This window comes from Pinus tabuliformis, chromosome 5_2 (assembly GCF_031772625.1).
Source record: "Pinus tabuliformis cultivar Carrire ecotype Pingquan chromosome 5_2, CPIR1, whole genome shotgun sequence".
NCBI classification, from domain to species: Eukaryota; Viridiplantae; Streptophyta; class Pinopsida; order Pinales; family Pinaceae; genus Pinus; species Pinus tabuliformis.
The window spans coordinates 1,101,115,031-1,101,129,184 of NC_142306.1; the positions used below are offsets into that span (position 1 = coordinate 1,101,115,031).

Consider the following 14,154-nt stretch of genomic DNA (forward strand, 5'->3'; position numbering starts at 1 on the left):
ATATGTCAGAGATTCAGCCTCTTAGAGCAAGCGCGACCGAAAAAACTCCTCAATGACTTTCATCATATCTATGAACATAAGAGGTCTGGGAGCAGACCAAAAAATTTTGGCGCTAAAGAATCTATTCTACTCAGCTCAGCCAAAAATTATCTTAATTCAAGAAACCATGCATAGCAATCATGTGTCCATTTCCTATTTTAGAAAAATGTTTCCCTCATGGCATCTGGTAGCCTCAGAAGCCAAGGGTCTATCGGGGGGACTGGTGGTTTTATGGGATCCTGTCTGGATTAGAGCCAAAGCTTATAAATGCTTTGCGGGCATTCTCATCTTAACATCTATCAGAGGAAAAGACTGTCCAATTAATATCTTGAATATCTACACCTCGTATAAGAACATGATCCCATTTTGGGAAAAATTATTTGCATCAGAAATTTTTGATATTGAATCACTGATGATTGCAGGTGATCTAAATGTAACTCTAAGTTCGGAGGAACGATGGGGAAACAGCAGGAAGAGGGACCCGCTCGTAGACCGCATCAAGTATGAACTCTTGCACAGGAACCTTGTAGATATCATTCCTTCCAAAATGATGCCTACATGGGACAATGGAAGAATAGAAAAGACATATATTGCAAAAAGGATTGACCTGTTCATTGTACATGTAAGCATTGTTGATAGAATGGGCATGCCTAACTCGTCCATTGGGAATGTATTCATATCCAACCATAGGCCAATATATCTCAGCTGGAGGGAAAAGGGTTTTAGGAATGGGTACCCTTTTAAATTCAACAGATCATGGCTAGATGATCCTGACTTCAATGAAGTCATAACAAAAACATGGAAGGAATTATCTGCAAAAGACATGATACCCCCATTTATGACCTTCAGAGACAAGCTGTCTTCTATGAGAAAGGTGGTCAAAGAATGGCAATTTAAAAAAAAACAGTTGGACAGATTGGCCCTTCAAGAAATTCAGAGGGAACTGGATAGTATCTCCAAGGTTTTGGATGCCAACTCACTTCCATTTAATATGAGATGCCGCATAAAAGAGCTTGAAAGGAAAAAACAAAAAATTCTGAAGCAGGAAGAAGCTTCATGGAGACTTAAGAGCAGGGAAATTTGGCTCAAAGAAGGGGACAGGAACACAAAATTTTTCCACAAATATGCAAATTCCAGGCGAGAGAGAAATTCCATATGGAAAATAAGTGATGGTCAGGGGTGTTTTCTCTTCTCTCAACAAGAAATCACAAAAGAAGCTGTGAGACACTTTAAAAACCAATATAAAAGAAGGGATGAGTGCAGGTTTCAGGATATCTTATGGGGTATTGATCTGGTTCCAAAAATGTTTGATGATGGAAAAAATGAATGCCTATTCCAGCCCATAAAAAGAGGAAGAACTCCTAGGAGTTATGAAGACTTTCAAAAAAGATAAATGTCTTGGCCCAGATGGCTGGACAATAGAGTTCTTTATTCACTTTTTTGACATCATCAAACAAGATTTGTTGAGGATGGTTGAAGCAGCAAGAATCTCAGGCAGCATACATCAAATCACATCTTCCACTCAAATAGCACTTATCCCAAAAGAAATGGAAGCGGACTCCTTTCAAGATTTTAGGCCGATTTCCTTATGCAATATAACTTTCAAAATCATCACAAAAATTATCGCTGAAAGGATTAAAGGAACCTTAGCCGATTTTCTAACAAAGGATTAGCATGCTTTTTTAAAGGGAAGGAATATACTGGATGTCGTCGCTAATACTCAAGAAAGCCTGTTTACTATGTTTTCAAAAAAAACTGAAGCTGCCTTTCTGAAAATTGATTTACAAAAAACATATGACTGCTTAGATTGGGGGTTAATTAGATGTTTATTAGCTAAGATCGGCCTGAAGACTAATATCATAAGCTGGATCATGGCATGTGTAGAGAACGTAAACTATGCTGTCATCATAAATGGGATTCCTTCTCCTTTTTTTTCCAGCAGAAAGGGGGCTGCGTCAAGGATGTCCCCTTTCTCCTCTTTTGTTTATTCTGACAATGAACTCTTTAAGCCTTCACATTAACAGGGCAGTTACTAAAAACAAGTGCAGGCCTATGGAGATTTGCAGGAACAACTACATCTCGCACAACTTATTTGTCGACAATGTACTCATTTTTGCAATGCTTTGCAAGGTCACGTGCATATGTCTCAACGACATTCTAAATAGATTCCAAAGCGCTACTGGTCTACAAATAAACAAATCTAAATCCATCCTCTTCCACAATGACGTCAACATGGAAATAGTGGAATGGATTTCTGTGCTGTTTGGGGTAGAGATGCGATCAATCAAGGACGAAGTAAAATATCTGGGTTTTCAGCTAAAAGCTAAGGGCTACTCAAAAGTGGACTGGCAATGGTTAATAAATAGGTACTATAAAAAGATATTTGCATGGGAATTCAAGTGTCTATCATTGGCTGGAAGAATTGTTCTAACACAAGCAGTATTAACGCAACTTGCTGTATATTGGGCACACTTATTTTTAATCCCTGCAAGTACCATCCAGAAAATGAACAAGATTACTGCTAATTTTATATGGGTCGGCAAATCAAAACAGAGAAAATATCATCTTGCTAGAATGGAAAAGATCTCTATGCCAAAGAATTCAGGAGGATGGGGATTATTGGATTTAAGGACTTTTGGAAAAGCACTCCTGTGCAAATCTCTGTGGAGAGGTATATTCGGGGAAGGGCCTTGGAGCATCACTATAAAAAAGAAATATATGAGAGGCAAAGACATTGAATACTGGTTCAGATTAGGGAGGATTGGAGCCTCGTATGGGTCAGCTATATGGTTCAGTTTCCGCAAGATTGAGCAATATTTTCTAAAGAATCTGAAATGGAGCTTACAATCCGGCAGCAGAATCCTCATTGGAATAGACCCCATCATGTGTGGGCGAGAGAACATAACCATTCTCGAAAGGCTTCTTGTATTCTTCCATAGAAAAGGTTTTTTTTACGTGGGATAAACTCATAGCAGTATGGCAAGGCCCGCTTCCTCTTTGGAAAGATGTTGTCGATCTGGGAATGTCAGAGTCTTTGGCAAGGCAATGGAATATTATCTTGGATGGCTTGAGAAGCTGCGGATTTCATCGGTCCAGGCTGGAAGATTATCTAATCTGGAAGGTGCCAAAAGCAAATGCTCAAGTTTATGTAAAGGATATTTATACAAACCTGATTGGATTAAAGACCATGCAATCTAATCCTAAGTATCCATCAGCCTTTTGGAATACAGGATGCCCTCCCAAATTAATATACTTCTCATGGCTAGTGTTCCATAATAAAAATCTGTCCTGGGAAAATTTAAGGAAAAGGAACTGGCATGGGACGAGCAGGTGCTTAATGTGTGAATCAGCCGAGGAAACCAACTATCACATGTTCTTCCAATGTCAACCTACTCAGCAATTATGGCATGAATTGGCAATCTTATACGGTTTCCCTCTTGTCTTTCATGCTTCAACGCATGCAGCCTTTGAATGGTGGAGTGGGCAGAGAGATTCTTGGCGATCTATAATTATCATTGTTCTCTGGTGTGCATGGAGGTGGAGGAACAACATAATATTCAAAGAAATAAAGGAGCCTTTCAAGGCTATCTTACAACATATCATATCCATCTATGACTCTGTGCCGATAAAGCAACTCAAAGCAAAAAGTGCCAACAGAAATGAGCAAGAAGTTTCTCTCTCAAGGGCCCCAAGAGCGTTTTTTGATGGCGCTGCTCAGCAAAACTCTTGTGGCTGTGGGGTACATTTCATAATGGACGAGAATCTTCAATATTTTATTTCATGGAATGGAGGAAAGGGCACAAATAGCATGGCTGAGGCAAGGGCTCTATCGGGTCTTCTTGCTTTCTGCATTTTTTTTTATATACAGGCTATCTCAATCTTTGGGGACTCCAAAATTATGGTCGATCATGTCAAGGGTAAATGCCACATCAGGAGCCCACACCTCGCAGGTTGGATGGACAAGATTATGTTTTTTGGGGGGTTTGTGAAAGAATGCTCCATTCAACACATTTACAGAGCTCAGAACCAGCAGGCGGACAGTGTGTCCAAGGAAGGTATCCTTTTAGAAACAGGCACCTAGTCCAATGAAGGTAATATCTGGCGAGAAATCCTTCATCATTCAGGACTTCTCAATCCCTGGCTCTTAACTCTCCTTTGTTTTTCTCCAGGTTTGCTTTTGTTTCATCCTTTTTGTTTAATCCTCGTATATATATGGTATATGAATGTCCAACAATATCTGAAAGTTACAACTCAGAATTTCGCATATGATGCATAAAAGACTTGTATCTGTTTTGTATGTGGCTTAGCTCAAATCGCTTCCGTTATGGAGGGACTCATCCTCTAGTTTTTGTTTTTAAGTCTAAGATTTTCCAACTTCTTAAAGCTCGATGATGTACTATCTAATACCTTTATATTGTCTCAATATAATACAATTGTGCTTTTTCGTTCTGAAAAAATATTGAGGTGAATAAATCTCCAAATTTTCTTATACACTATTATATATATATATATATATATATAATACTTGAATTTTGAAATGAAACTTAAATTTTGTTTGTTTCTTGTATTTCTTAAATATAAAAAAATCAAGTTAAAAAAAATCCAATTTATCACATTATGAATAATATTGTTGGTTGTATTTCTTAAATATAAAAAAATCGACTTTAAAAAATCAAATTTAAGTTATGATCATCATTATAAATAGTTTTTAAATATAACTTATTTACCAATAATAATAATCAATAAATACGTACATCTTCACCCATCATTAACTACCAAAATATGCCAATATTATTTTCACGAAATGACGAAATGAATATTCACGTGTGTGACACCTTTTTATAAATTTATTTTTATTTTTTGATAATATACATGTCATATGTGGATAATAAAGGTAATTTCATTAAGGGATAAGTTTATATATCTATAGATATCTGAAGATGAGAGATAAAAGCAAGAAAGTGTGCTCCCTCCATTTGAAAGCGTTGCAACATATCCATTCATTAAAAATAGTTTTTAAATATGATTTATTTACCAATAATAATAATCAATAAAATAGGTATATTTTCACCCATCATTAACTACCAAAATATGGCCAATATTATTTTCACAAAATGAATATTCACGTGTAACACTTTTTTATAAATTTATTTTTATTTTCTGGGAATATACATGTCATATGTGGATAATAAAGGTAATTCCATCAAGGGACAAATTTATATATTTATAGATATCTGAAGATAAGAGATAAAAGCAATAAAGTGTGCTCCCTCCATTTGAAAGTGTTGCAACATATCCATTAAATACAGACAGAAGAGAGAGGCGCAGGCAGGCAGCAAAAACCAATATCTGAGATAACCTCTAACAAATATGCTCTGACAAATATTTTTACACGATTACTTTCATTTTATTATACATTTTTGTGTGTAATTTCTAACCAGAGTTATTTTTAATGAGATTTTTTGAATTTTTTGGAAAATTTTGATAATGTCAACGAAATTTTAATTTGTGTTATTTGAACTGATTTTTTTACTATATAAATAGATTTAACATCTTAAAAAAAATTTAAACACTTCCATAATACAAAAATTATCCATCAAATTTATGATTTCAATACATTTTTGCGAAATTTTAAATTAAACAAAAAATTAATATCATTCAAATATTTTACTATGACAATAACAAAATACATAACCTCGATATATATGCACACCCCATGGTATCAAACGTTGTCCGAGATGATGTGATTTAGTATTATTCAATCTCGTAGGATGTGCATCCAGTTTTACCATCCCATCATGTCAGATTTATCACAGCATGTCAGATTTATTACACTCGTTTAAAAGCTTTTCACAGTTTCCCATAGAGAATATTCTAAATCCGAGGACCATGTACCACCCAAACCTGGTTTAAGATGGGGAAAGGGTCAAATTCACAGGCTATCATATCATATTTTATTGGTGGGACAAATGATACTAGAGACAAAAGCACTTCATAAACAATAAGCACAGCAACCAATGGAAGCGACAAATATATATATATCACATGCTAAATGACTCCTTAAGTTTGGTTTCTTGGTACTTGTACAAAATTTTAGGGAAACAATACGCCTCCAAGTCTGAAATATAAAATCCATCTAAAATTCCAGTAGCCGAGACGATGACTGTAAACCCTGGCGTTTAAATCTCCGAGGTGCACAACCTAGCCTGGTTCATCAAATCCCTTGAATAGGAAATAGGGATGGATACACGCTATGCAAAGCAGTTGGTATACATTAAAAAACATAAGGGACCTATCCGCCAATATTCGAAAGAAACAGAAGGGTAAGGCTATACCTACTAAGAATATTACACCATTTGATGCATTCAGATGAGGACTCTCATTTAATAAACCCACACATTACAGAGTGGCAGAGATATATAATATTGTTATAATGGATGATATGACAAGGGACGGAGCCATGAATGCAGCGCCGTTCGGGTTGAATGTGCTGGGTCCCATCGCTCCTGTTATTGAACTGCCTGGTGATGATGTAATGGAGGAGGCTCCAGTACTGAAAAAATTCAAGCGAAAATTCCCAACAATGAAATATAGCTCCTAAAATAAAGATTAAAAAACCTAATACAAGCTTGAAAATTTACTTTACCTTGTCTCGAAAGTGCACTTGCCGTAACCTATTATCAGAGAAACAACAGAGGAAATCTTTGAGTCAGACGGAGAATCGGTACTGTAAAAACAATTAATACAAGCGACAGGCATAACCAGCTCAGCTATAATCCGCCCTATTTATTTTCCTTCCCATCAGTAAAACACAACATGACAGTATATGACTAGCGTCCACTGTTCACATGGTGATTTCTTTTTTTTTTTTTGATTTCTTGTTCTTTCTGTTATCGTTTCACATCCTCAAAATTTTAAAAATATCCTGACAAAGGTCAGATCTTAGATCTGTTTGCTTCGGTGATGGTGGTGAGTTCAGAGGCATTTTGGAGGCATTTTCCATGGTAGGAATTTTGGCTTTTTTGCCAGGTGAATGATTCCCGAGGTGTAGTTGTGTATCAGTGTGCTAAGACAGCGGAACAGAATTCCTGGTGCGGACCTGCAAAACCCACATGCAGTAGTCCAGATTCCGTGAAAAATGAAGTGTAACGTTTAATTGAAAATAAACGGAAATCTGGCGGTTGATAGGATCTCCCGTGAACCAATGGCAGCGCTCTGGCCCCTTTTGACCTTGATTTCAGAATTGCTTAACAAAGCTCCTTTCCGGCTTTGGCTTTACCAACGACAGACTATTTTTTTTTTCTTGTAATATTGATGATAATTTGAGAAAGGGTCCGAACAATTTATTTACTATAGAAAGTTTACATATACAAATTTATTTCTTACCATGGTACGAATAATTTATTTATTTTGGTAAGTTTTCATACGTAAATTTATGAGGTATAGATTAGTTGGTTTGTGTAAAATTCAGTATTTATTAGATAGGGTTGAGAGTAAACAGTGAACACTAATTAAGATGATAAAATTGTTAGAAAAACTACACAGAGCCTGCCACAATTCTAGAGACAACTACTTCCAACTTAGGGTCAGCCTAACTAGTCAGTGGTTCACACAAATGAAAGCAAAATTATTTTTTAAGGTTTAGCCTTTATTACCTAAGGTTTAGGGTAAACAGTAGACACCAACTAAAAGGATAAAATTGTCATAAGGGCTAGACAGAGCCTACCACAATTCTTGATACAACTACTCCCAACCTATGCTTAAGTCTAATTGAACAATAATTCACACAAATGAAACCAAAATTCTTTTAAGGTAGATAATCAATTTTCCATCCAACATTGGAGGTACAACTTTAATGGTAAGTGGCCCCTACCTGATCTCACCCCTCCCTGCTTCCTAGTGACCGCTGGGCCCAGCGTTATTGGTAAGTAGTTCACCATATGAAAGTGACACATTTTTTTATCTGTGCACTTTAGCTCTTTTACATTTTGATTTTCCCATTTCCCCTTGGCAAAGTCATAGTTTTTTGTTGTTTAAAATACATTTTTGAATATAGATTCAAAGCTTTGAAAACCCCCTTTGGAGCAGTCAGGATATGCAAACTTCATAGCTCAAATGTGTGATTTCAACAAATCTCTGCCCAATTTTGAGCAAAATTGACCAATAAACAAGACCAGAAAAGTGTCAAAACATTGAAGATTTAAACTATGCCTACAATATTTCCATCTACATTAGAGCTACAATTTTAATGTCAACTAGCTCCCACCTAGTCTCACCTATTTGCATTTCATCCTAATGACACCTGGCCTTCGCATAGATTTAGTTTAACTGATAAGTAGTTCACACAAATGAAAACAAAACTTTTTTTAAAGGGGCATATCTTTCTTCTATCTAAGACTAAGAACTTTTTTTTCATCCCATAAAACCTAGTGGCCGCTGGCATACGCTCAACCGAACTGGAATAATAATAATAATAATAATTCACACATCTTTCATCCAGAACTGATGCTACAATCTTAGTGATGTGAACTTTTTTTTTCATCCAATAGAACCTGGTGGTAGCTGGCCTAGCCTAGGCTTAATATCACTGATATAAAAAATAATAATAATAATTCACACAAATAAAAACAAAATATTTATTTTAAGGGTAGAGCCTGCACCAATCCTACTAGCAATTGGCCCCACTTGAGCTCCACCTTAATAGTTTAAAAATATATATATATAAAGAAACAAATGAAACTTCAATTTTTAAGGGAGCAGACAGGTGTTCCATCTAAAAGGCAGATAGGTCTTTCATCCAAGGCAACTAGCATAGCATAAGTTCAATCTCAGTGGTAAAATAAAAAAGAAATAAATAGTTAACATAAATACAGAACTTTAATTAAAAAGGCAATTTGTTCTTTTATCTACTAAAAAACAAAAAACAAAAAATAGTTAACAAAAACAAAATTTTATTAAAAAAATAATTTGAATACAAAATTTTAATTAAACTTTAATTTATAATATATATATATATATATATATATATCCAAATAAATAAATAATTCACACAAATAAAAACAAAATTTTAATTAAAAAAATAATTAGTTCCTTTATTCAAAAACATAAAATTAGTTGCAATCTAAATTCAACTTTAACTATTAAAAAATATGGTAATGATTCACACAATCGAACAAAACATGATGTAAACAAAAATACATTACTATATTACCATACTATTTTTACTACTTTGAATTATCTTTTCCTAACAACTTAATATTACGTTGAAATTGATTATTAAATTTCACATGTGAGATAAAAAGATTTAAAAAATTCTAACCCATACCCACCTTTCCAACTTATTTCTAAAATGATATAAAAACACCTATTTCAAACAACCTATAACAATTGTACTCAATATCACTCCCGAAGCCTTGAACCAAAACTCACACATTTGTGTAAAAATTTACACCCGACATTAATTGAAAAAACAAATTTAGCTTTGTTAAATAATTATAATTACATCTGGTGCCCACCTCCGGTTTACAAAAGACAAAAATATGCCTAGAGATATGAACTTTAACAATAAATATTTTTAAATTTTAACACGGAGGAATCTATCCTTTTTGCCCTAGGGCACCGAGTTCTTAACATTCTTTATAGCACAGCCACTTTCGGACCCACCACTATTTAGGAAATTGAACACGGTGAGGAATTACCACCACTGGCTGTTTTGCTAACCAGTTAAACTCCACATACGCCAAAATACCACCATTCTTTGTTGGCTAACCAAAAATTCCAAAGTGGCCTAAAATGACCAGAACGGCCTCCACTGTTTCACTTCACTACCTAGGAAATTGAAATTGATGAGGAAATACAACCACTGGATGTTGCCTTTTAACCTTACTATTTCATTTCACTATCTAGGAAATTCAACTCGGTGAGGAAATACCACCGCTGGCTGTTTGCTAACCGGTAAAACTTTAAATGGTCTTAACTGACCATAAGAACCTTCACTATTTCACTATCTAGCAGATTTAACTTGGTGAAGAAACACCACCACTGGCTGCTAGCAAGCCACTCAAACTCCGAAACCAAAACAGCCTCACCATTTCACTATCTAGGAAACTGAACTTGGTGAGGAAATATACCAGCATTGCATGCTAGCTAAAGAGTCAAACTCCAAGCGGTCTTGAATAATCATGACAGACTTACTATTTCACCATATGGGAAATTCAACTTGGCGAGGAAATACCACCACTACCTGTTGACTAACCAGCCAATCTCCGAAGTGGGTTTTAAATGACTATAATAGCCTCACTCTTCCAGTATCCTAGAATTTAGGAAATTAAGCTTTACGAGGAAAAACCACGGTTGGCTGTTGGCTAACCAGACAACTCTTAAAAATAAGGCAGTTAATCTCATTCTACTGTTAGAATGCAAAACCTGTCTTCGACCTTCTGATGAAACTGGTCTCTGTTTATTTCCAGTTACATTTATAGCCACTGTGACTAAAACTTGCTAGAGCCGCAATTTTTTAACGCTGCGGAACAGAAATGGAAAAGGAATGTATCTATATAATTTCTATAGCAACTTGGACATGGATTCATGAAAATACCCCGGAAAATTTGGGCAAATTACGTTAGTTAACAGTGGTGAGAAATTTTGTAACAGAGGCTTCTTAATGAAAAACAAAGAATGAAAAAAAAACCTATAAAAATAGGTTGCAGCCGTTTAGGTAGAGTAAAATGGTTTTCCAGAGCTCGCAACTTATAAGGAGGTATCTGCAATGCTAACAATAAACATCTTATTGCATATTCACGATGATAAGATGCTCAGAAACATTTGAAACTCACTTGGATTAAGGGTAGTCGGAGCTGCACTCCCGCCAAAGTCACAAGAGCCTGGCAGCATCCCATTCTTAACATAATAGTTGTTGAAGGCGTAGGAAGCATGGGCCTGCACATTATCGGGATCAAAGCACACTCCACCTTGTTGTATTGGAGTGCAATCGGCGCCTCCGAGGCCACAAGCGTAGTCCAGTGCCACCTGCAATGTGTTGTCATCCACATTGTTCTTAGCCACGCACCAGGTGGTGCCTGCAGTTATGGGAGTCGAAGGAGTTGTTGTAGATGAATCATTGCCTAAGAAAAAACTAGCTTCCTCAGCTGCCAGGTTGGTGTCGTTTCCCCTGCTACTGCTATATTGCTTCTGCTTCCCAAAACCTGTTGAACAAACATAAAAATCCCGCCAAGAAGCTCAAATGAACCAAACAAAACAACCCAACATAAAAATGGAAAACAGCCAAAGTTCTGAAGATAAATGCAGAATAAGCCAGAACCAGGATATACAAAGATACCTGAGCAAAAAGAGAATCCACAAAGCAGTAGAAGAACGAGGGCATGGAGAGCAACCGCCACTGCACTCGTTGCCATTCTCTAATTTACTACCAGACTAGCTTGGTTCCTTTCCGCGGGTTAGGATATATACTCAATGTATATTCACCACACTACGCACTGTATACCGCTCTCGCTCTAGCTTTCTATATCATCACCCACCCTTTCCACAGTTCCGAAATAAACACATTCACATCACAATGGACACTGGTGGTTTCAGGGAGGAAGAGATGGTACTCGCTACCTGGCATTCAACGCTCCCTTTGCAACCGGGGGTTCTTCGCAATTTAATGTTTGAAAATAAATAATAATGGGGACACGCTTACTTGTGATAAAAGACAAACGAACGGCGACGATCGGCGGACTCTGTCGAAGTGAGAAGGACAAACTGGCCGCGTGGACAACTGGAGGTCATTGATTGGGTAGCCCTGTGGACGGACGAGATTAGATATGGTGCGGTGGGACCCTTTGACCGTTACAAACGGCTCCTTCTTTGTTTTTGGGATAGGGAATCCCGCAAGCCGAGGAACCCCACGACCTTGTGTTTTGTAACTTCTTGTTGGAGGGGAGGTGAGGACATTTACCCACATCAAAAGCGGTCTAACCATTGTCCGTCGTATTTTCTTTTCTCTTTCCAAAAAAACAATTGGTAATCAAATTTTAATAAGATTATTACTATGTTTTGTTTAGGTGTGGGATAATTAAATGGTTAATATAATAGGATGTTATCTTTCTATTTTATTTTAAATTTTATGGAATATTTTTAGCCTTTTTTCATAAGGTTTAAGGAGTAGGTTTTTTTACTTTTGTGGAGTTTATGTTATTTTCTCTATCTAATTTCAAATTTTATGGGGAACATCTTTAGCCCTTCGTGATAAGGCTTAAGGAGTAGGTTCCCCAGTTCTGTGGAGCCTATGTTATCTTTTTTCTCCCATTTCAAATTCCATGGGGAACATCTTTAGCCCCTTGTGATAAGGCTTAAGGAGTAGGCTCCCCCACCTTCGTGGAGTCTGGGCTCTTGCTGAGTCATAAATTCATGGCTTACGAGCTAATGAATATACTCTTGGTGTTATAGAGGTAGCCGCTAGGTTTGATATTGGGGCTCACCTAGATTACTCCTAAAATCCTAGTATATTTTGCTTACGAGCTATTCAATATACTCTTGGGCTATTGGATATACTCTAAATTAATTATATATCTAACTTGCAGGCTATTGGATATACTCTTGGTGCCGCTAGGTTTGATCTTGGGCCTCACCCAGATTACTCCTAAATGCCTAGTATATGTGGCTTACGGGTTATTGAATATATTCTTAATTCTGGGCGTCACCCAAATTACTCTGAAATTCTCAATATACTTAGCTTACAGGTTATTGGTTATACTCTTAATTAGTGATATATCTAGATTGTGGGTTATTAGATATAATCTTGGGCTATTGTATATACTCTTGGTGTTATAGTGGCAGCCATTAGGTTTAATCTAGTGTTATGGTGGCAGTGACTAGGTTTGATCTTGGGCTCACCCAGATTACTCCTAAATTCCTGGTATACCTAGTTTATGGGCTACTGGATATGCTTTGGCTATTGGATATAATCTTAATTACTGGGATATTTGGTGTACATTCTATTGTATATACTCCTCGGCTATTAGATATACTCTTAGTGTTGCTAGGTTTGATCTTGAGCCTCACCTAGATTACTCCTAAATTCTTAATATATTTGACTTACTAGTTATTGGATATACTCTTAATTACAAGTATATTTGGCTTAAAGCTATTAGATATACTCTTGGCCTTATATTAACAATCACTAGATTTAATTTTAAGCCTCATCAAAATACTCCAATAAATTACTAATTCACCACAAAAATATTTTTATTTTATATATATATATATATATATATATATATAATATTTAAAAATAAAAAAATATATATTTAAAAAATAAATATATATATTAAACAAAATTCAATTTTATATTAAAAATATATTTTAATATAAAAAAAATTATATTTAAAAAAATAAAAAATCAAATTTTAAAATTTAAATAACATAAATTTATTATTTCAATCATTAGAAAAAATACACTAAAAACAAAAACATCACACTTATCAACCATGCTTATATCAAATTCACCCAACCTCATCATTAAAATTTTAAATATAAATTATGAATTACAACTACACAGATTCCATTCTCAATGATGAGAAAAATATTGCTGAAAATAGTGATCCAGGTTGGTAAGGACAAAATTGTGTTTGATTTATTGTTTTGTGCAGCTTTTGCTATACAATGCAGACGTTCAATCTATTTATTTATTTTTCCATGTACGTTCAATCTATTTATACCTCATAATTAAATAAGATTTAGCGTATATTTTTATATGCCACCGAAATAAAATAAAATCACACTACATTCGAAGATCTTTATCATCACCTTCAAAACTGGTAAAGCGGAAGTTTTTATAAATGTTATTTGCCCTCACATTCCCCTTGGTTGAGTGGTTTTGAATAATGGAAAGTTACATATGGTTAGTTTTTGCTATGCTTTATTATTATAATAAGTTTTATATTTGAGATATTGAAATAATGACTTATTAGTTTAATTTAATTAATAGATGTTTCTATGATTTTTTATTAAAATTTAGTAGTATTATTTTGGGGAGATTGTGATTTCTTATTATTTAAAATGTGTTTTTGAATACATAAATGGAATTAGTGGCTTGAAAAACTCCTAGACTAT

The 14,154-nt window shown here is 35.3% G+C and overlaps 1 protein-coding gene and 1 pseudogene across 2 annotated transcripts; one reads left to right on the forward strand and one right to left on the reverse strand.

The window, feature by feature from the left end:
* Positions 1–205: 205 nt before the first annotated feature.
* Positions 206–1,432, forward strand: LOC149163082 (uncharacterized). The gene has a single exon (XM_089435339.1). It carries the CDS (start codon positions 206–208, stop codon positions 1,430–1,432), a length of 1,227 nt encoding a protein of 408 aa, XP_089291465.1.
* A 4,611-nt stretch (positions 1,433–6,043) lies between these two features.
* On the reverse strand, positions 6,044–11,693 carry LOC149163083 (uncharacterized; annotated as a pseudogene). Its single transcript, XR_016261624.1, has 4 exons — positions 11,378–11,693; positions 10,875–11,243; positions 6,686–6,713; positions 6,044–6,592 (listed from the first exon to the last, which is right to left on the reverse strand). The product of XR_016261624.1 is annotated as an uncharacterized LOC149163083 (transcript).
* Between the last annotated feature and the right edge of the window lie 2,461 nt (positions 11,694–14,154).